Below are 20,391 nucleotides of genomic sequence, written 5' to 3'. Positions count from 1 at the left end.
AAGACTTAAAGGGCATCTAATGTGAAAACCCACCTCTCTTGACTCATTATTATGATGTGCGGTTTTGAAGTTATTTAGTACTCTCTCAACCTTGGTTACCCTCTCACAGGTGCTACAAGGGCCCATAATCTGTCAAATACAGTCTGAGAATTTTATTTAATAAGAATATACAGTACAAACACATTTGTAAATCTTTTTTTTGCTTAACAAACAATAATTATTAAATCAAAATGTAATTAAAGTAAAGTAATACACTCCAAAAGTAAGAAGAAGTGTTAATTCATATATTTTGATCTAATATAAACATTGGCTAATTGCTTTTGGAAGGGGGTTCCCCAGCCAAAAGCAAAAAATAGTTATTAGCCATGGTGAAGTTTGGAACCCCTGGTTCAGGTTATTCTAACACACCGAAGTTCCACTTTGAGTTGATTTTTTGCACTTACAATTTATTGTACACTTCTCTTTTAATTAATATATTTCCTGTGTGGACAAAAACAACACATCCCTGGGAATAACATTGACAAAAAATTATTTGCTAAAAAAAACTGATTCTCATTCCAAGTCACAGGATGATCCAGAGTGATGTTTTGAATGAGATTTCAAACGCGAAGGCTCCTCCCACCACACGATATGAACCAATCACAGTGCAGAAGGCGGGCTCGAGCAGGCGCACAGCAACAGAGCGGTTTATTCAAGCAGTGCAACGGTCGGACTGAACAGATCTGCGACACAATTTTCAACACAATGGCTTCAAAACCGGTAAATTCTTAACATTCTTCATTTTGTTGCAGTAGCCAGTGTTCGAAAACAAACTCGTTTACTAGCAGTTGTTAGTAATGCGTCGAAATTAAACTCTAGCATTTGTTTATAACCGTAGAGTTCAAGTGTCCCCTCAGAAAAACTGCGGTCAAGCTACGTTTCCTCTTCTTTATGCAGACGACTGTGCGACACGTCGTGTCGTCGTGTACTTTAGAGGGTAACATAACAACAACTAGTTGGAAGTATTATATTTTAAGAATTGAAAATTGATTTTTCCAATGTTGTAGGAGGTTGCAGAAGTATGCTTGAATTTTATTTTCGAGCATGTCTAAATGTAAATGTCTAAATATTTTCATACGAAATAATAATCATAACAAAAATAAAACCTAATGAACCAAAATAACATTGACAATTGTTAAAAGATTGTTATAGGATGCATGTATTTGGTGACCATCAGGGTTGTAACTAAGAAGTCCTTACTAAACGTTGACAAAGTATTCCATGAAAGTACTCCTTAAACGATCTCAATGATAAATTAAAGTTTAATAAGTGTGTATATGTTGATAGAACCATCAACACTATTGTTTTTCTAGGTTTATCTCTCTTCTTTATCCTTCATATACTTTTATTTTAGTCTCTACTATTGCACAACGTTGCTCCAAAGCTCATTAGCACAGACTTGAAATGTTTCTCAATGCCTTTCCTTAGATTATATATGTTTGTCAATGTCTTTCTTTAGATTATATATGTTTGTCAATGTCTTTCTTTAGATTATATATGTTTGTCAATGTCTTTCCTTAGATTATATATGTTTGTCAATGTCTTTCCTTAGATTATACATGTTTCTCAATGTCTTTCCTTAGATTATATATGTTTCTCAATGTCTTTCCTTAGATTATATACCCTGTGTTTGTGAAGTATGTAAATATGTTTATGTTCTGTATCATCAGTATTGTGTTCTGTATGTGTACAATAATAGATGTGGTGACCACGTAGTTTTCCAGATAACTCCGGTCAGTTTCTTTCCTTCAATTTATTGAATTTTCTATTTTAACAGGGAAGCTCTTTGCCTGTCCGAAAAAGGACACATAATAGCAGCGACCTGAGCTCTAAAGGAAGTCGCAGCATAACTCCTCCACTGGTATGAGCAAAATATCAACTTAGTTTTGTAGATATCTAAATGATCATCTGTGTGCTGTTGAATTTGTAACTACAGGTTATGGATGATATTTGTTTATTGTTTTACAAAATATATGAGAGGGGAAAAAAACGGTAACTATTTTTGTTTTGCAGAAAAAACTTAGAAAAGATGCCATTTCTCTGGTTGCACCCAACAATGCCACAAAGCGGCCAACTGTTGTTCCCTCGAAAGATCGACTTGGTACGTTAAGTTTCTACAGTCACAGTATTCAATAACTGTAGTTCTTGCATTTATACATTGTTTACCTCACCTAACTTCATTTGAACCTCCATGGTTGTTGTGTTGTTTGTAAGTAAATTTGGATAAAAGAGTTGGCTGGCAAACAACATAATGTTTGATATTACAAAAGTGGATAAGTGAGTTGAGAAAGCATGTGTGGACTGATCAAACCACTTAAAAAAAGTGTGCTATTTGGTTAATAAAATGTATATACCAATATATATGAATGTGTTTATTTAAGAAACGCAGACAGCCAAGATGTTATTCATGGGATGTGATAAATCACCATTAATTGCAAGTTTAAGATGCTACAATTTACATCTGGACTTTTAGTTTTGAAATAAATTACTATAATAAACTTGTTTAGAATGACAGATTCTCAATTTTTTTTAAATGTCTATCTGTCAACTATTTGCACATGAGTGGAAAATGCCTTTTGTAATTTGTCAATGATCAGTTGGGACCATTGAGCACATCTGGAAACGGTATCAGTTTCATAACCACTCGATTTTTTTTGATTATTTATTGAGCGATGAGGGAAAACCAGTACGTACAATGATAATATTTCAACAAAAAAGATTTTAGAATGATGCACATTACATACATTGGTATTAATCTATTTTCAGCAGGATTATTAATTATGACAAAGACATGAACAAAATCACATTTAAAGGACTTTTCTCATTTTCATGCAGGTGCCCAGAACAAAGTTGCGAGAGCTGCAACAGTCAAGTCTGCTCCAATTGGAGGTAAGAAGAGTTTAAACTGTGATGTTATGAGTTAACAAATTGATCGTAATTCTAGAAAAGCGCTCTATAAATTACTTACTTATTGTGTGAATTGTACTTGACGTAGTTTTGTATAAGCTTGACATGAGAAAGGCTACAGTGGACGAGTTTTATATATTCACACTTGCCTCCATGAAGTCAATCAGAGTCGGACGTAAGCAGATGCTCAGGCTTCGTTTTGAGTCATAACTGCAGTGATGTTTGCTTGTCGTTAATGTTCATAATATCAAAGATTATTTAAAGTTGTACACAAGTGTGAAAGTGACTGTTCATAACAATGATTGTTTGAGAAAAATCAGCTTCTGTACTGAATAGATAAAATCATTAGTGTCCCCACCACGCCCATTTACTGAACAGTAACTTTTAATTTACTAGGCTGTCGATTTTCTTTCTCTTTTCATCCCAGTTGCTCGGAAACCACTATCCCAGTCCACAGTCATTTCCAGAGGAGGAAATGTGAAAATAAGTGTTGCACCTCCTGGCAAGAGAACGGGTAAGATATCTGTCTCTGGCATATAACCATATCATGACAGGTGTAATTTGCAATTGCCCCAAATCTCCATCACACTCAGATTAAAGGCAAATAGGTGTTTATGTATTATGATGATGGGAACATAGTGAGCTGATGCAGGTCAAGTGAGGTCTGATGCAGTGCGGGTCTCTGACCACCAGGCGTCGTCTGTGAAACGTCCAGTGGTTAAGAGTGGTATCGGCATATAGAAAATGTATAACGTTTATCAATGCAAGTGTTTTATGGTCTTTAATTTGCCTACAGATTGAAGACATCTTAGATTGATTTACAGTTCAATTCTGGTGAAGTGTGTGTTTGTGTAAACCTGCAGCATCATAGAAGATTCTACACAAGCCTGACTAAGCTTGAAGAAAAACGGATCTCTTGATGTATGTCACTCATTTCTGTTTAAAAATTGTTTATCAGCCATGACCCAGAAGAAACCCAACGTCCCCGAGAAGCAAAACAAGATGCTGGAACTCCAAACCCAGCTGCAATCCACGTTGCAGGAGAACGAGGAGCTGAAAGAAGCTCTCTCCCAGTCTAACAGTAAGATCTCCAAGTTGGAACAAGTGGTCAAGGGCCAGCAGAGTCGGATCAGGTACATGCTCGTCAGTCTGACTGGACATCAGCTTGACCTCCAGTTGTTCAATATATATTTTTCTTCTTCAGTGGACTGGAAACTGACCTTATCGGTGTCAGAGGGGATCTGGAACAGGTATCGTTTGCCAAAAACGTGTTGGATGAAGAAATGGCTCGCCTGGCAGCGGCCTACAAGACCCTGGAGGTGCTGCGGGATCAGCAGGCTGCGCAGCTTGAGGCTCTGAGGGTGAGAGGATGCACAGGTAGAGGTTTTAAAAAAATCGAATTTGCTAAATCAAACTTTTTTTTCCCTTCACACCAGTCCACACTAAAGGCATCAGAGGAGAACGTCTGCTCCCTGAAAGATTCTCTGGCTGAAGCCAAAGACAAGGTCCACGCTGGAGAGATGGAGAGGAGAGTTCTTCATAATACCATCCAGGAGCTGAAGGTCAATTGATTCTCGCCTTCAAGTGTGTTTCATCTTTGCCTGGAAATTTTCTAAAGTTGACCACTCTCTTCCTTCAGGGAAACATCAGGGTTTTCTGCAGAATCCGGCCATCTCTGGACAGCAGTCAACTGGCCGACCACATCCGGCTCAAGGAGGACGACAAAAAATCTGTGGCGCTCTTCAAGAGAGAAGAGGTGAGGCACCGTTGGAACGTGTTCGTATTTAGAAGTGTTGCTAACTTGTTTAACTCTTCTCTCTCAGTCTACGACCGGGAAGACTACCGACACGCTGACAAATTACAGCTTCAACTTCGACAGAGTGTTCGGTCCTCAGGCGACACAGCAGGAGGTGAGCGTGATGTAGCAAAGAGTCCTTAACTGTGCTCTAGTGTTGTAGAATTTACAGAATTGCTTCTGATACAGTGCTGTTGAACACAATATGGTAGCATGAAAAAAAGTTTTTTATACTGTATTTTATCATCAATATTTTCTTAAACTCCTCCTCATGACTGAAACTATCCTCAGGTGTTTGAGGAGATCTCCCTTCTGGTGCAGTCAGCCCTGGACGGTTACAACGTCTGCTGCTTTGCCTATGGGCAGACTGGTAGTGGCAAAACCTTCACCATGGAGGGGGAGGAGTTTGAGACCAGGGGGATGATTCCCAGAGCGGTGCAGCAGGTGTTCAGCACGGCTCAGAAGCTGGAGTCTGAAGGCTGGCAGGTTGGTGTTTCGCGTGCCTGGTTAGTTGAGTAGTGACACTGAGACTGAGCCCTGTGTGTTTGTCAGTTTACCTTCACGGCAAGCTTTGTAGAAATCTACAACGAGACTCTCAGGGACCTCCTCTGTCCCGGGAAGAACTCCAAAGACGTGCAGCTTGAGATCCGTAAGGTGAAGAATGAAATCAAAGTCACAAACCTCACCTACAAAACTGTCTCGCATGAGAATCAGGTTGGTCACTCTTGATGCTAAACACAAGTCATGGACGTCTTCATGGGCTGACCCTGACTTCTTCCCCTCAAGGTCCATGAATTGATCGACTTGGCCAAGCGGAACCGCTCCACAGCCGAAACTGCCAGGAACGAACATTCCTCTCGATCCCACTCTGTGTTCCAGCTGGACATCGAGGGAGTGAACACAGGCAGGAAGATAAAGTGCAACTGTAAGTCAGTCTGTAATGCCTGTGGTTTAGATGTGTGTATTAGCAAGAATACATATCGCATTACAGGGCCAACAATACGATATATTGTGATACAGCAGTAACAAGGATATATTTGTAGTATTGTCGAGTACTTGACTTGAATTTACAGACCACATGAGTTTTGATCAAGTCGTAACTGCTTTCATTTGTTGTGAAACCAGAATATGTCCAAACATCAGCTTTAAAAGCTGCTGGAGTCGACTGTATCCTCTTATCCTCAGTCATCACCAAGAGTTTGTGGGATAATATTGTTCCTTTGGCTGCGGAGAATTTAGAAACTGCTGCCATCTAGCAGCCAGAATATTAGCATGTTCATTTTGTATAAAATAATTATTGTTTTTTGAAAAATCAACAATTATTATTAATTATTACTTAAATTATGGCAATATTTTAGTGCATCGATATTTTTTTTACACCCCCTAGTCGTCTGTTTCCTCTTCATGGTCTAACCGACTCTTTACTCACCAGCCACACTCTCACTCGTGGACCTGGCCGGCAGCGAGCGGATGCTGAAGAGTCAGGTTCAGGGGGAGCGCTTCAAGGAGATGACGTCCATCAATGGCTCCCTGACCAGTCTGAGCATGGTCATCGGAGCGCTGGCCAACAAGGTGTGTGGTGGAGCAGCAACAAGATGCTTCAAACAGATGCTGTTGGTTTGACCTTCTTCTCTTTACCTCCTCTCAGGAGAGCTTCATCCCTTACAGGAACTCCAAACTTACCTACCTGCTGCAGGGATGTCTCGGGGGCAACAGCAAAACGTGAGCAACTCACTCTCCTAAAAAGCCTCTTTCATCAACATTTTTCAATCACTGATGGTTCCTGACAACTTACAACAAAGGTCAACTATAGTGGAGACTCGCTCACAAGCTGTTTTTTTACTATGGATTTTGTGTGTTTTTATTGTGAATATTTTTAACATTTCTTTTACAAATCTCTTACATCTTAACTGTATAGTCAAAGCTATATAAATGATAACATTTAAAGATATTTATTCTTTAACCATCTGAAGTTGAACAAGAATGAGGTTCCTTGCGCTGCCTCCACTCATAAAAACGAATCATAGTCAATAAATGAAGCAGAACATCATGTCACAGGCCGCACACAGATATGTCCTGTTTTACGATGCAACATGATAATCCATCGTGTTCTCTCCACAGCCTGATGTTTGTCAACATTGCTCCAGAGGCCGACTGCTTTGGCGAGACCCTCAGCTCCCTGAGGTTTGCCAGCAAGGTCAGTATTAACGACGCAGATGATGATAATGATGATGGCATTTATTTCTCATCCAACATTCATGTCTCTGCAGGTGAACAACTCCGTGATTGGATCTGCTAACGCCAACATAAAGTGAACCTCAGATGTTTGGTAACATTTTTTTTTAACTTTGGTAACTGATTTTTTATCTCGACATTTTTAATAAACTTTAAAGGCTGTGCTGTGGTCTTTTGTTGACGCTCTATGTCAGGAGTCTGAGGTGTTTGGTTTATTCAAACGACAGCTTATTGTTGTTGTTTTTTTGCTTCTTTAGAAGACGATTCAACCAAACCAACTTACAACATTCCTCACATGAAAACATGTTTTAATTTAGACGAATAAGACACGTTTTCAAACAATATTTTAGGTCTCTGCCCTACACAATAACATTTAAAATAAATTATGGCGTGACTTTAGTCCAGGAGCAGAGTCACATGACCTCCGCTACCTAGCCTTCTCCTGACTTGTGGTTGGTCCCTCTGTCGATCGGAGGAAGTCCTCAGTGATGACCTCGTCCTCTCCCAGTGTCCTGACACAGTTCTGCACCTCCTGCAGGACTGTGTGCAGCCGTCGGTCCAGGGCGAGGAGGTGCGCTTCGGTCAGGATGGGCTGCAAGCGGTCGGCGCGCAGCGACTCTCTCATGACGTCACTGAGTCTCAGCTCGGGCCTGGACAGCAGCCGCAGCCTCAGCAGCGTGGAGCGCTTGATCCTGGAGGGATGGAGAGAGAGAGGGAGAGTGAGGACAGTTTGAGAGAACGATGTTCAAGGGTTACATCTACAGACTCACATGCAGCACTGAGTGAGAGGAGCCAGGATGGACATCTCGTCTTCAGCGTGCTTCCCAAACCTGAGACACATTTCAGAACTTTCATTCAAACACATCCAGTAGTCTTTTTGCGTAACTAACTTCACTGCGATTCAATGCATGTTTCAATGGCTACATTTCAATTCTTGATTTACCTCGCTTACTTATCCTATACACCTCCCCTTTAAGGTAATCCAGCATCACCCACAATGCACTGCAGTTGTGCATGAAAAACAAATCTATGTGGTGGCAGTGATTGACCACAGTTGTCTGATAAAGAAAACTATGATAATAAAAAATATATATATACATGTAGATACTGTATCTGTGTATTTAATTTAGAATTAAAAGTAGGGAGAGTGGGTCAGTAGTACTAATTATAATTTCACATTCTGGTCTTGAAAAGCACTATACAAATAAAAATGACTTACTTGCATTCACTATAAACAATATATTATGTTTCTAGTGTTATACCTAGATGTCATTAAATTTAACAATCTCTTGAGATGTTATAGTTACCACTGTCAGTATAAGTATTGGACGAAAATATCACAAATTATATTTCACATTATATACTGTAATTGTCGTCAGGGGCTGTCAAACCAAAATAAAGAAGGTACAATATAGGGGTATAAGTCCTTAAGGGCAACTTATGTAAAAACCAAACTCTTGTATTATAAAGTTCCCTCCCATTTGAAATCTCGGCGAATGAGAGGTTACAAGAGAAGAGTCCATTATGACAAAAATGGCTTCACTCCCCCTCCAGCCAGATGTAATCACGCCCGCTTTGTTTATAGAACAAGTTCCTTGGTGGGGTAGACTTCGGGATCGATGATGCGCTGTCACAAATCCAGATCTTCGACCAATCACTCCAGAGAGGGCGTGGTTATGGTAAACAAGAATTAATCTCGAGTAAAACCAATCCTGTGTCTCAAATCGCATACTACTCTTAGTATGCTAGAAGTTAGTATGCATCAGTTTAGTGTACGTACTAACTAGTACGCAAATTCTCCACAGATAGTATGTCTCAAATCAAACACTGCTGCTACACACTAACCGGAGATCACATGACAGCTTCTTCTTCTACTTCTATTTAACGATGTTTCAAGCAGCTGTTTGAACGCTATCGCCGACACCTGCTGGCAGCACGTTTTGCAACTTTGGAAAAAGAAATAAAGAAAAAATATGAGAATCTAAATAATCGCGAGATATTTAAGCTGGTATCCGCAGCGATGACGTGTTTATCCTTCTACTGCTGCTGAAAATACACCTGTAAGTATATGAATATATATATGCATCTATATATGACGTAACTTCCGTTTAATACGTCACTAAGATGGCGGCTGTTTAGTGTGGTTAGTGTCCATCGAACCATGCTCAGTTTTGTGGGCGTGTTAGTACGCCAATTTAGTGTTCATGGCGCACTAAATTTCGCATACTAAGAATTGAGACGCACTAACGCACTAAAAATACTAACTTTTAGTACGCTAGTATGCGATTTGAGACACAGCACAAGTGTTTTTAGTGGGCGGGGCTTAAACACATTTTCTAATGTAAATATTTCAATGAAAATAGATTTTTGTACAAAAGAAAAAGTACTGATGAGAACAATAGAGGTCCAAGATCTATTTAACACACACCTAAATCAACACATTAGTTGCTTTAATATTATGGACACAATTAAATTTAAAAAATTGACTGCTGATGGGCTGCATGTGGCCCCCAAGCTGCACTTGCCCTTCTGGACTAAACAAATGGGTCACATTATGATAAAGAAGAAAGAAGATTCAAGAACAACTCAAACTATGGCCAATCTCTCCGCTCACCCCCGAGCGTTGTCCAGGTGCAGCAGCAACCCCTCGTCGCCGAATTTGGTGAAGATCTCGTAGTGGTGTCGGTCCATGTTGCCTGCAGTGACAGAGTGAAGGTGTGTGACGGAGCAGGTCGACTGTGTGTCGTCGCTTACCTGTCAGGAAGTCAAAAATGGACATGTCGATGACGTTGAGTAGTCGGTTGCCAGAGTTGTACGGGTACAGCTGCTTGAGTGAGTCGCAGTAGAAAGGGTTCACCTCCCACCTGGAGATCAGTATCAAGATTTATTTTACATCTGATATAAATGCCGCTGTATAAATGTTTTATTTTTATTCACTAGAATATTTTTGAACAGTAGTAAATACTCAGAAATACACAGACATTCCAGCGTGTTCTTTGTTAGGTGACTAGTTATTGTCTTAGATTGACTTGTCTGAACCCTTGTGTTGTCTCTTTGTCAAGGTGACCCCAAGGCATGAAAACAAATGCATTTGTGGTAACCCTTGTGTTATCTCAGGGTCAAGGTGACCCAAAGGCCTGGAAACAAACGTGTTTGTGGTATCCCTTGTGTTGTCTCTGGGTCAAGGTGACCCAAAGCCCCGAAAACAAATGCATTTGTAGTAATAATTAAGGTAATTTTTTTTTTTTGTATTTCCTAAAACTTTTAATTTGTTTCATGAGTTTGTAATTTAGTTTGTACCTTTTTCAGGAAATTGTGATTTTGTTTCAGAGTTATAAATATGTTTCAGGAAATTTTCCTTTTTTGTTTCCAAATTTGTAAATATGTTTCAGCAAATTTTGGAATCGTGTGTCAGGAAATCTTAAATTTGTTTTATTTTTTTCATTTTTTTATTTTCAAAAAATTCTAATTTTGTTTCGTTGTTTGTAATTTTCTGTCAATTTTAAATGACTCTACTTGATGTTTTTTAAATTGATTTTCAGCAAACATTTGGACTCACTGAAGTATAATCTATAAGCCAGACACTCACTCTTCTTTCCCGGTGAATGTGTAGGAGCGCTTCCAGGGGTTGGGCATGGAGATTCGGGGTGCCAGGCTGAGGCTGGGCAGGTAGGCCGACAGGGAGCCCTCCAGCAAGTCAGGGGTTCCACACACGGCGTACTCCGTCTTACACACGTACAGGCACTTGGCGAAAAAGCACGTGTTTTTCACTGTTGTGGGAAGAAGGACACGGTGGGCTTCAAAAACTATTAGTTGCACTTTTAAGGACGTAAATATTCAGCTGAGGTTTTAACATGCAGGCAGGATAATGGAGGACATGTTGTAGACAAGTGAGATATTCTTTAAAACACAAAAGGACATTTTAGGACCAAGAAATCATTTTAATGGATAAAGAGGAACACATGTTCAACTGAGGTGAATGACACTGACTAGATGTGACCCCAGATGTGACCTCCATCAATGAAACTGAATTTTTTTTAACTGAGAGCGCCACCAGAACTGAGCTCTGAAAGTGATGACACCGTTTCATGAAACCTCGACACTAGTCAAAAGTGAGATGAAGATGTAATGAAAAAGGTTTAAAGGGTTGTTTAGTAGTTTAGGGTGTGTCAGGCCGTAAAAAAAAACCTAACTCAACTGATGGCGACAACATGAGAGGGTGGTTGTTTACCGGGGGAGATGAAGAAGACGGAGCGCAGGTCTTCGTTGTAGGTCACGTTGAGGACTTCTCCTGTCAGGTTCAACCGTCTGCCCGCCACAGGAGGAACTCTGCGGAAGTCCAGGATCCTGGCAAGAGTGTGGAGAAGGACATGATGTTGAGAAGTTCACGATGAGAGAAACAAATAACACAGAAAAGAGGAAATTAAAGCTTAAATGAGTTCAAAAACAACTGTTTGAGTTGTCGGACTCAAATGAATGTATGAGAGTCAGTCAGCTCAGCTGTTATTCACACAGAGATTCATGTCATAGGTGGACAAAAGCTTGTTTATATTTAATTTTGTGCAGGACTCAAGCACTCTTGTGGCAGGAACACGTGAATTAAGTTAATAAATAAATTAAAACTGACTTCCATAATAACAGATTGATGATAGAAGGGGAAAAACCTGTCCAGGTGGAAAGCAGCGATTTCAGCGTTGTGTCTCTGGAAATCCACAAAGTAAAAGAAGTCTTCAGGTGTCTGGTCGTCCCTCTGCTGCCTGACACACACACACACACACACACACACACAAACACATGCTTGCATTAAATTAAAGCTAGTATCGATAAGCTTAAACATTTCGCTATTTATTTCTACAAGTCCGCGTACACAAATGTAGATCCCTTTGTTTGAATTCAGTAAGTTGATGTTAAGCATGTAACAGCATTGTTTTACTATACTATTTTTTGCAATTCAATTATTTAAAAGAAACTCCATATAAATTCCTTCTTTTTCTTACAGTATCACAACATATCGTATGGGTGCACTTGTCGTATCGCTAGATTATTTCCAATACACACACAACTGAAAAATATGTTTATGTTTTTTTTATTTCTTTACTGTCTTTTATTTTGATGCATTAAATATTTCGTTTTATTTCATATGATTTGCAGCAAAAAAAGTGAAACTGTGCTGCATTCACCGACACCTTGGAAATTGTTTGTTAATCATTCTTTCCTGTTTCCTCACATGTCAAATATTAGGAAGATTTATTTTTCTTGACTTTTTTAAAGTGTCATGTTAAGATGCATTTAACTTGTCACTACATCGCGCAGCCTAAAGGGGGCGCATGCAGCCATTGGATTCATCTCTGTATAATTTTGGTCTGTGGGAGGAAACCAGAGTGCCTAACGGAAACACGGACACAGCACAGAGGTTCCTCAGACTGGATTTAAGCTTCTATGAGCGGGCGTTTGGCCGTGTAGAGCAACTTAAATCTTCTTTTATCAGGTTATTGATATGTATGACCTTCAGGAGGGTCTCAAGTCCCACATAGATTGGACGCGCTAGAACTAGTCATGGTTGAACTGCAGCTTTAGTATAAATTCACCTCATGGGCTTGAACATGGTTTTTCCAAAGTCCTGCGTCTTCAGCGTCAGTTTCAGGTGGTGTCCACTGGGCTTCACCACTGCAGGAGAGAAGCAGACATCAACCACCAGCAGGAAGAAGTATATTCAAGTGTACTATGAGAATACTTATTTTAGACTTAGATTTAAGTAGTATACTTAAAGTTTACTTATGACATACCTCAGCAAAAATAAGTATATTCACCTGTACTATGAGAATACTTATTTTAGACTTAGATTTAAGTAGTATACTTAAAGTTTACTTATGACATACCTCAGCAAAAAGAAGTATATTCACCTGTACTATGAGAATACTTATTTTAGACTTAGATTTAAGTAGTATACTTAAAGTTTACTTATGACATACCTCAGCAAAAAGAAGTATATTCAAGTGTACTATGAAAATACTTATTTTAGACTTAGATTTAAGTAGTATACCTAAAGTTTACTTTTGACATTCTATAGTTCAAAATATTATGCTGATCTATAAATACACTCAAGTATACTTAATGAAATGACAGTGTACTATTTTTTTTATTTTGGACAACTGTATTACTGTGGTGATCCAGAAGTAAATAAAGGGTATACCTCGTACACTGCGAGTGTAGAGTGTACATGAACGTATACTTCTGTAGACTTAAAATGTTAGGCAGAAGTAGTATCAAATTAGTATACTTGTAATAAACTACAATTACATATGCCTTAGTAAACCTACTATACTTAGTATTTATTAAATGATGTCACTGGATGAATCTCTGTGTTCTTGGCCTGTGGGAGGAAACCAGAGTGCCCAGAAAGACACTATAAGAGCAGCTTCTCTTTCACCTGCTGCCTTGTTAGTAATGAACATCTGTTTTGCCGTCACCCTTGTTAACACAAGGATGGATCTGAGCGCCAGGACATGAAATGGTTTCACTGCTGTGATCTAACGAGGTGTTCTGGGTTAACTTTCCTTCCAGCTGTTGCTCGGCGCTGGCGGTCGTGCGTAGGCCGACACATCAAACGTCACAATTAGGGATTGTGTCTTTGAACACAAACAAAAGCCACGGTTGCTGCTGCCCCACAGCGACAGAGTCCCGCGAAACCTCGGCTCTGGTGCCAGATGAACGGCTGGCTATCACAAAAGCAGCAGTGTCTGACGGAGGGAGCGGCAACAAAGAAGCGCCGCACTCGTTCAATGTTGTGTTATCATGTTGGTGGATTTAGCTGCAAATATACAAACAAGAGATGAGGGAAGACAGACAACAAACCTTGAGTGCAATCGCAGACTCCTTTCAGAGCTTTTTCATCCTGAGTGTAGTCTGCACAGAGGAGGAGTGTTAGCTTTTCATTCACCTGGCGCACTTTGTTCATGACACACCATCACTCTCGCAGCATCCATGAAACCTGCTCACGCCCCAATCCATCCAGTTACGCACTCACGGAAACTTGCTGATCGCGTTTTAAAAAATAAACATCAGAGCAATCATTTTAAGCTAAATTAAACAACTATTGATCTGTATTTGCACTGGTTCCATCCATGATTTAGTAGCTGGGCCTGACGTCCATCAATATCTCCAACCATCCACTAATTAAACGGAAGAAATACATCTTTATTAAATATCCATCGCCATGTTCACTCAACATCAATGTGCGACCCTGATCATCATCAAACACACTTTAACCCTTTCGTCTGAATGTATCCACCATCTTATTGATCAGTAACCATGTCATCAAGCACTCTTTTCACTCTCATCTCACCTGCATCTGAGGAAAAAATCCATCCCTGCAGACATGGGTTGGAGTTAAACTACAAGACAACTGATCCTAAACCACACAAGTCTACATTATGGTTTGATCAACATCAATGTAGATTGAGGTTCTGCTCACCTTGTTCTCTCTGTGGGTTTCTCCCTGCATCGTTCTTTTTTTCCTGATGGAAGGTTCCTGGTCATTTGACTTGAAACTATTTGGATTTATTGACTGAATACATTTTGGATTTATTGACAGGATACATTTTAGAGTTATTTACTGAATACATTTTGGGTTTATTGACTAGATAAGATTTGGATTTATAGACTAGATAGGTTTTGGATATATTGACTAGATTCGATTTGGATTTATAGACTAGATAGGTTTTGGATATATTGACTAGATTCGATTTGGATTTATAGACTAGATAGGTTTTGGATATATTGACTGGATACACTTTGGATGTATTTACTAGATACGATTTGGATTTATTGACTGGATACGATTTGGATTTATTGACTGGATACGATTTGGATTTATTGACAAGATAGGTTTTGGATATATTGACTGGATACGATTTGGATTTATTGACTGGATATGATTTGGATTTATTGACTGGATACGATTTGGATTTATTGAGTGGATATGATTTGGATTTATTGACTGGATACACTTTGGATGTATATACCGGGTACGATTTGGATTTATTGACTGGATTCGGTTTGGATTTATTGACTGGATACACTTTGGATGTATTTACTGGGTACGATTTGGATGTATTGACTAGATACGATTTGGATTTATTGACTGGAAACAATTTGGATTTATTGACTTGATACAATTTGGATTTAGAGTTTGACAGCCCTGTTCTAATCATTATTAAAATAAATGGTAAAATAATGGTTTTACACTCATTTCAAATTATGTTGTTAATCCTCATTATCTACATTAACAAAGGCCTGTTTTTTATTCTTTAATGTATTTATCCAACCCAAGCATTGATATATTTCACCTTCATCCAATCATTCTTGGACTCATAGTTGTAAATCAGTACCTGTGTGACCTATTATTACATCCTTTTCCGTCCATCTGCGTCATGGTTTTGTCTTCTTAAACCAGCCCCTCCTTCAATCCCTCTCAACTTCACTCTAAAACCTTTTAATTTTCATCAAGCCGATGTTTCCATTTACAGTACAATGTCATCCTTTCATCAATCCATCTCTTCCTCCAGTTTTCCATCCATCAATGCATCGGACAAAACCTTGCATGACTCATCCATCAATGCGAGTCCAAGGCTGAAACATGCATCTCTAGTTCCTTCCATAAACACTCATGTGCACTTTATCTAATCATCTCATGCATCTAACTTAAGACACTAACCAATGCGTGCACCCACCTCTGTGACACATCACATGATCCATCAAAACATGCTCTTGACAAGAATGTAGCGTCAGCCCATCAGTCATACATCTTCCCTGACAGCTTTTCACTCATCCATCCGTCCGTGTTTAATGCATGTTGAAGCAAACATCACCGGCGTTGACAACTGTCATGTTCTCCATATCCCGCAGAAGTCTGGGAATGGCGGCGTCTTCTCGGTCATACAGGCTGTACCGATTTATTCCCAGCTGGAACTTCAGCCAGCTGGCGTCGAGGTCCAGAGTCACCTCGTGGTCCATCACCGTGAAGTTGGAGAAAGCTGCCGCTGCCTCCTTGTAGAGCTTCATGTGTCTGGAGGGACAGAAGTTTCCAACATCAATAAGACACATACTACCATCAACAGATTCAGTATATTAATTAGGAAAGACAAGAATAATACATCTCCTAAAACACTTATATTCTTGACTGCCATGGACGTATGGAAGCATATCAGTGACATTTCAAATGATGAAACATTGAATCATTATTAAAATGTCAGATTTGTTTTTTTCAAATAATTGTATTCCATAATTACGATATTGAACCGTTGAATTCGTTTTTTATTCAATAATCTTTATCAATAAGTTTATATATTCAAGGTTTTTAAAAATAAAATAAATAAATAAAATGACGTTTTTCACGCAAGTTCATAATTTCTAATTCCAATAATACAAAAATAAATTTTCTTAAGGGTCAATATTACTTTAACTACTGTCTTTTAAATTCAATGTAAAAAATGTTACGTGTATAAAGAGCCACTAGACAATACCAAAGAGTACTGACCTACTTGATCGAACTTACAGCCAATCATGCGATGACGCATGATCACGTGATAACGTAGAAACACACAATCAAGTTACATTTTTATATTGAATTTAGTAGACTAAGAATGACAAAGGTGTTCAAAAAAATAATACATGTTAAAGAGGACAACGTGTCGCCATGCCAACGAACACACTCAAACGTGAACGTTATCCAGGGGCCAAACTAAAGAAAGTTATGAATATTTACTATATGATTGGAGGTCTGCCACCTCTCACCGCTGACGTTGGATTCAAGTGGAAGATGTTCTAAACTGTTATCATCATCAATTTTGCATGCAGCACTTGTGTTGTGCATGAACTAGTGTTGTGTGTGCGTCTGCGGTCAGACACTACCCTGTGTCCACGGTCATGCCTGAACATGTGCTGTCGCACAGAGATGTGTCAGCTGATACCTTTCATCCAATTGTGAAACACCGAGATGAGTCTGCGCTTACTCAGCACTTAAATCGCAAAAGAGGTATTTAAACAAGCCCGGTTGTCTCTCTACTTCTAACTAGAGTTTAGAGATCCTAGAATTACACAATGACTGCCTTTATCGTGATTATACAAAATCCTTAAAGGCTGACTGCACCCTTTGAGTATTTTGTAAGACAAAGCAGACTGTAAACTAGGGGAGGGAACAAATATTGCTATATTGCGATGTTTCGCTACTATAATAGTATAATAATAGTAATACTGTATCGATATTCAACAGCATTATATTAAAAAGTTGTATTACTTTTTTAAATCATGTTTTATTTTAATCATAATTGTTTATATTTCAGTGAAGTATGGATTCCGTAAGATCCCAGCAAAGACTGAGCACAAGAGGATACAGTCATTCTATTCGATTCCAGCAGACTTTAAAGCTGATGTTTGGACATATTGTTCAAATGGTATCGCAATATGTTGCAATATATTGTATTGTTTCCCCTGTATGATGATATGTATTGTATTGCAAGATTCTTGCCATTACACGCTATTATAAACCATAATATCTTTAATTTGGTAGTGTACTGGTGACCAGTATCTCTGATCGGCTAGTGCTTCAAGACAGGTTGGACCACATTTGTATCTTCTGCCTGACCAAAGAGGAGCTGTAAAGTTTCGGAAGGTCTCCTTCAGCGACACACACATTTAGTTTTCTACTTCAAACATGTGCCTCGTGGAATAATCTCTAGATTTGTATAGTGTTCCCTTGGACGATAAGCGTGTCATGCCGAAGAATAAAGTTACATTGACCTGCCAGCTCTCAGAAAACAAGCCACATAATGCAGTTAAAGTTAACAGTGCAAGAGTGTTGCAAAAATAAAAAATGCAATTTACTTAAGTGGCAATTTAAATGGGGCCACATTGAAGTGGCTGTACTATTGAATCAATTAAAAATCAATATAGATATGCTAAAGTTATGAATTTATTTTATATAACCTTTTTAATCTAATACAAAATACACATTTTTTTCTTGTTAACTTAAATCTTTTTGACAATAAATGCTCACAAAGATGACAAAGGTGAAGCACGAAATTAGAAACACCTTTTCATGAGGGCCAAATAAATAAATGCAGTCAAAGGGCTTAATGTTGCCCGCGGGTCGCACTTGGTCCTGGTCTGATTTAACCAGATTGAACTATTTATTTATTTTGGAAGATTTGAATTAGACCGACCACATCCAAGACTGAGTTTGTCACGGATCAAATGATTGAAAAACGCTAAAAAAAAGAGAGAAAAAACCTGACCTTTTCCATCGAGACACCTTCTTCTGGTAGTACTCCATCAACTGCTCCAGCTGAAGAAGCTTCTCCTCTGGTCCCAGCGAGGGCGTCTGGATGTTGTACAGAGGATGTGCGAACAACCGCTTGAGCTTCAAGCTCGCTGGTTCAGACATGACCTCGTGCACCTCTGAGGTCCAGTTGGAGAGCAGAGGTGAGACCAGGCCGCCATGCCCCGGGAGGGTGAAGTTCTCCTGGCTGCAGGGGCAACCCTCGCCAGAGTCCCGCGTGGCCCGCCACAGCTTTGGCAGCAGGATGAAGTAGAGGTCGGCTGAGAAGATGGCTGTCAAAGTGCCGGCCAGGAACAGACGTCCCTTCCTCATGGTGTGTGAGAAGATAAAGTCCAGGCTAGTCGCTACTTGCAGAGGCAGACATCATGCACAAGACAGCGAGAGAAAGTTCCCTCTCACTCCGTCTAACTGCGAGTGTGATTCAGTCTGGTTCTTTCAGCCTCCTTTCCTTGGCAGCCTGAAGAGAGTGTATTTGAAACTGACAGTTTGGCTGCTTTCATGGCGAGAGAGAGGGAGGAGAGAGAGCGAGAGGGAGAGGGAGGGAGAATGTTTGGACTTCAATGTGGGTGTGTTTGTAGACATGAACATAAACATCTATGCCAAGTAGGCAGAGTGAGTGTAAACCTTCACTTCTTAACACTTAAGTTCAGAATTGAACGTCTGTAGCTTCTAAATACGGCCTTGGGTCTTCTTCCTTTCGCCTGCATTCCTGGTGTTCTGACAGAAGAATGAATCGACTCCTCCTGGTTTTTCTACCTGAAAAACTTCTCTGTCTCCCCTTCAGAAATGAAGTCAACACTTCCACTGTTTACATGATCATCTTCACCATCTCCTCATATTCAAACCCTCTTCATATTTGTTTCCCTAACACGTCTTTCATCCTCCAACACGTCGTTTTGCTCCAGGCGTAGATTAGCTCTCGCTGATGTATGTTTACGCACAGGTTAAGAAAGGCCACGGGGCTCCTCGACTTCAGCTCAAAGACTTATTCTGTCTGTGACTCAAGCAGAATCAGACCCCAACGTTCTTTAATAAGTGCCGTTTAGCAAGGCATTCCCCGGCAGCATCTACCATGATGTGTTTTGGAACATCTCTTCGGGTGTGAGTGAGCTATGGAGGCTGCTCCTCAGGGTGTTCAGGGATCTCCCGAGTGCAAAAAAGGAAAGAATGTTTCCTTCAGCTAGACGCTGTGTTTGTCCTCAGTGCACGTACACCACAAATTAACTGACAGTAGTTTAGTGCAAACAATTGGAGCACATGGAGAAGACGACATGTTTGTACCAGATGTGTGTCGCTTTTTAATCACTAAGTCAACATGAAAATGGTTTTAAGTTCCAAAGATCAGAGTAAATATTCAAAGGACGTTGACTTCAGTCGGTAAAAGCAGAGGTAGGAAGTCAGAGAGTGAGACCAGAATCTGTTCACACTCAAACTCAAAGACATAAAAACATCAACATGATACTGAAATCTTTCATTTGACCTGGTTAACATCACCCAAATATTTTAAATTAGTAATGATTTCTTTAACCCATTTTTTGGACAGTTTTACATTTACTTCACTTTTTGTTTTCTTTTGAGGACATACTATGTAGCGCCTTGTGTAAAGTTGGTTTAAATCATTTTATTTAAGGATGAGTGACAAGTGTTAATGTGTAAATTCTTTTTTATTGAGTTAATGAATTAATTCAGTGACTGATTTGCTGAATCAACAACATTCATTCATTCATTTTCTAACCTCTATTTCTGTCACAGGCCGAACAGAATGTGATATTCACAGAACCAAACCGGCACTTTAACTAGGGATAAGTATCAAACCCTGCTAAGATAGTTCATCTAAAATACACACAAGTCTGTTTCTTTACATTACAAACATTCAATAGGTATTTCAAATATAGTCATAACTGTGATTCACAACAATCTCACCTGGTAAAGCCCTCATGCACGCATCTCATGCACACACAATTCAGCCACAAAATAAAACTGACAGAACTGAACATAGTCTGTTACAACAAACAATATTCAGCTACAAAATAATACCTACAGAAAGTAACATAGTCCGTTACAAAAAACAATATTC

The 20,391-nt window shown here is 39.4% G+C and overlaps 2 protein-coding genes across 4 annotated transcripts; one reads left to right on the top strand and one right to left on the bottom strand.

The window, feature by feature from the left end:
- The first annotated feature begins 691 nt into the window (after positions 1-691).
- On the top strand, positions 692-7,641 carry kifc1 (kinesin family member C1). Of its 3 annotated transcripts, none has more exons than XM_087785037.1 (17): positions 692-759; positions 1,817-1,900; positions 2,053-2,140; positions 2,875-2,928; positions 3,374-3,460; positions 3,905-4,079; positions 4,151-4,508; positions 4,586-4,702; positions 4,770-4,856; positions 5,033-5,227; positions 5,294-5,455; positions 5,528-5,666; positions 6,174-6,313; positions 6,390-6,463; positions 6,863-6,938; positions 7,012-7,070; positions 7,515-7,641. In XM_087785037.1, exons 1-16 carry the CDS (start codon positions 745-747, stop codon positions 7,054-7,056), a joined length of 1,896 nt encoding a protein of 631 aa, XP_087641163.1. In that variant the 5' UTR covers positions 692-744; the 3' UTR covers positions 7,057-7,070; positions 7,515-7,641. The 3 variants fall into 3 exon arrangements, with proteins under 3 accessions (XP_087641163.1, XP_087641164.1, XP_087641162.1); XM_087785038.1 differs by lacking the exon at positions 7,515-7,641 and having other exon boundaries at positions 4,151-4,307; positions 4,383-4,508; positions 7,012-7,138; XM_087785036.1 differs by lacking the exon at positions 7,515-7,641 and having other exon boundaries at positions 7,012-7,138.
- On the bottom strand, positions 7,281-18,760 carry fam20a (FAM20A golgi associated secretory pathway pseudokinase). Its single transcript, XM_087785039.1, has 11 exons — positions 18,271-18,760; positions 15,847-16,043; positions 13,832-13,882; positions 12,565-12,643; positions 11,641-11,733; positions 11,208-11,323; positions 10,566-10,746; positions 9,731-9,840; positions 9,591-9,672; positions 7,747-7,806; positions 7,281-7,668 (listed from the first exon to the last, which is right to left on the bottom strand). The coding sequence occupies exons 1-11, from the start codon at positions 18,624-18,626 to the stop codon at positions 7,404-7,406; spliced, it is 1,590 nt and encodes a 529-aa protein (XP_087641165.1). The 5' UTR covers positions 18,627-18,760; the 3' UTR covers positions 7,281-7,403.
- Between the last annotated feature and the right edge of the window lie 1,631 nt (positions 18,761-20,391).

Source organism: Callionymus lyra, chromosome 2 (genome assembly GCF_982586985.1).
Source record: "Callionymus lyra chromosome 2, fCalLyr1.hap1.1, whole genome shotgun sequence".
In the NCBI taxonomy this organism is placed as follows: Eukaryota; Metazoa; Chordata; class Actinopteri; order Syngnathiformes; family Callionymidae; genus Callionymus; species Callionymus lyra.
This window is presented reverse-complemented; position numbering and strand designations above follow the sequence as displayed.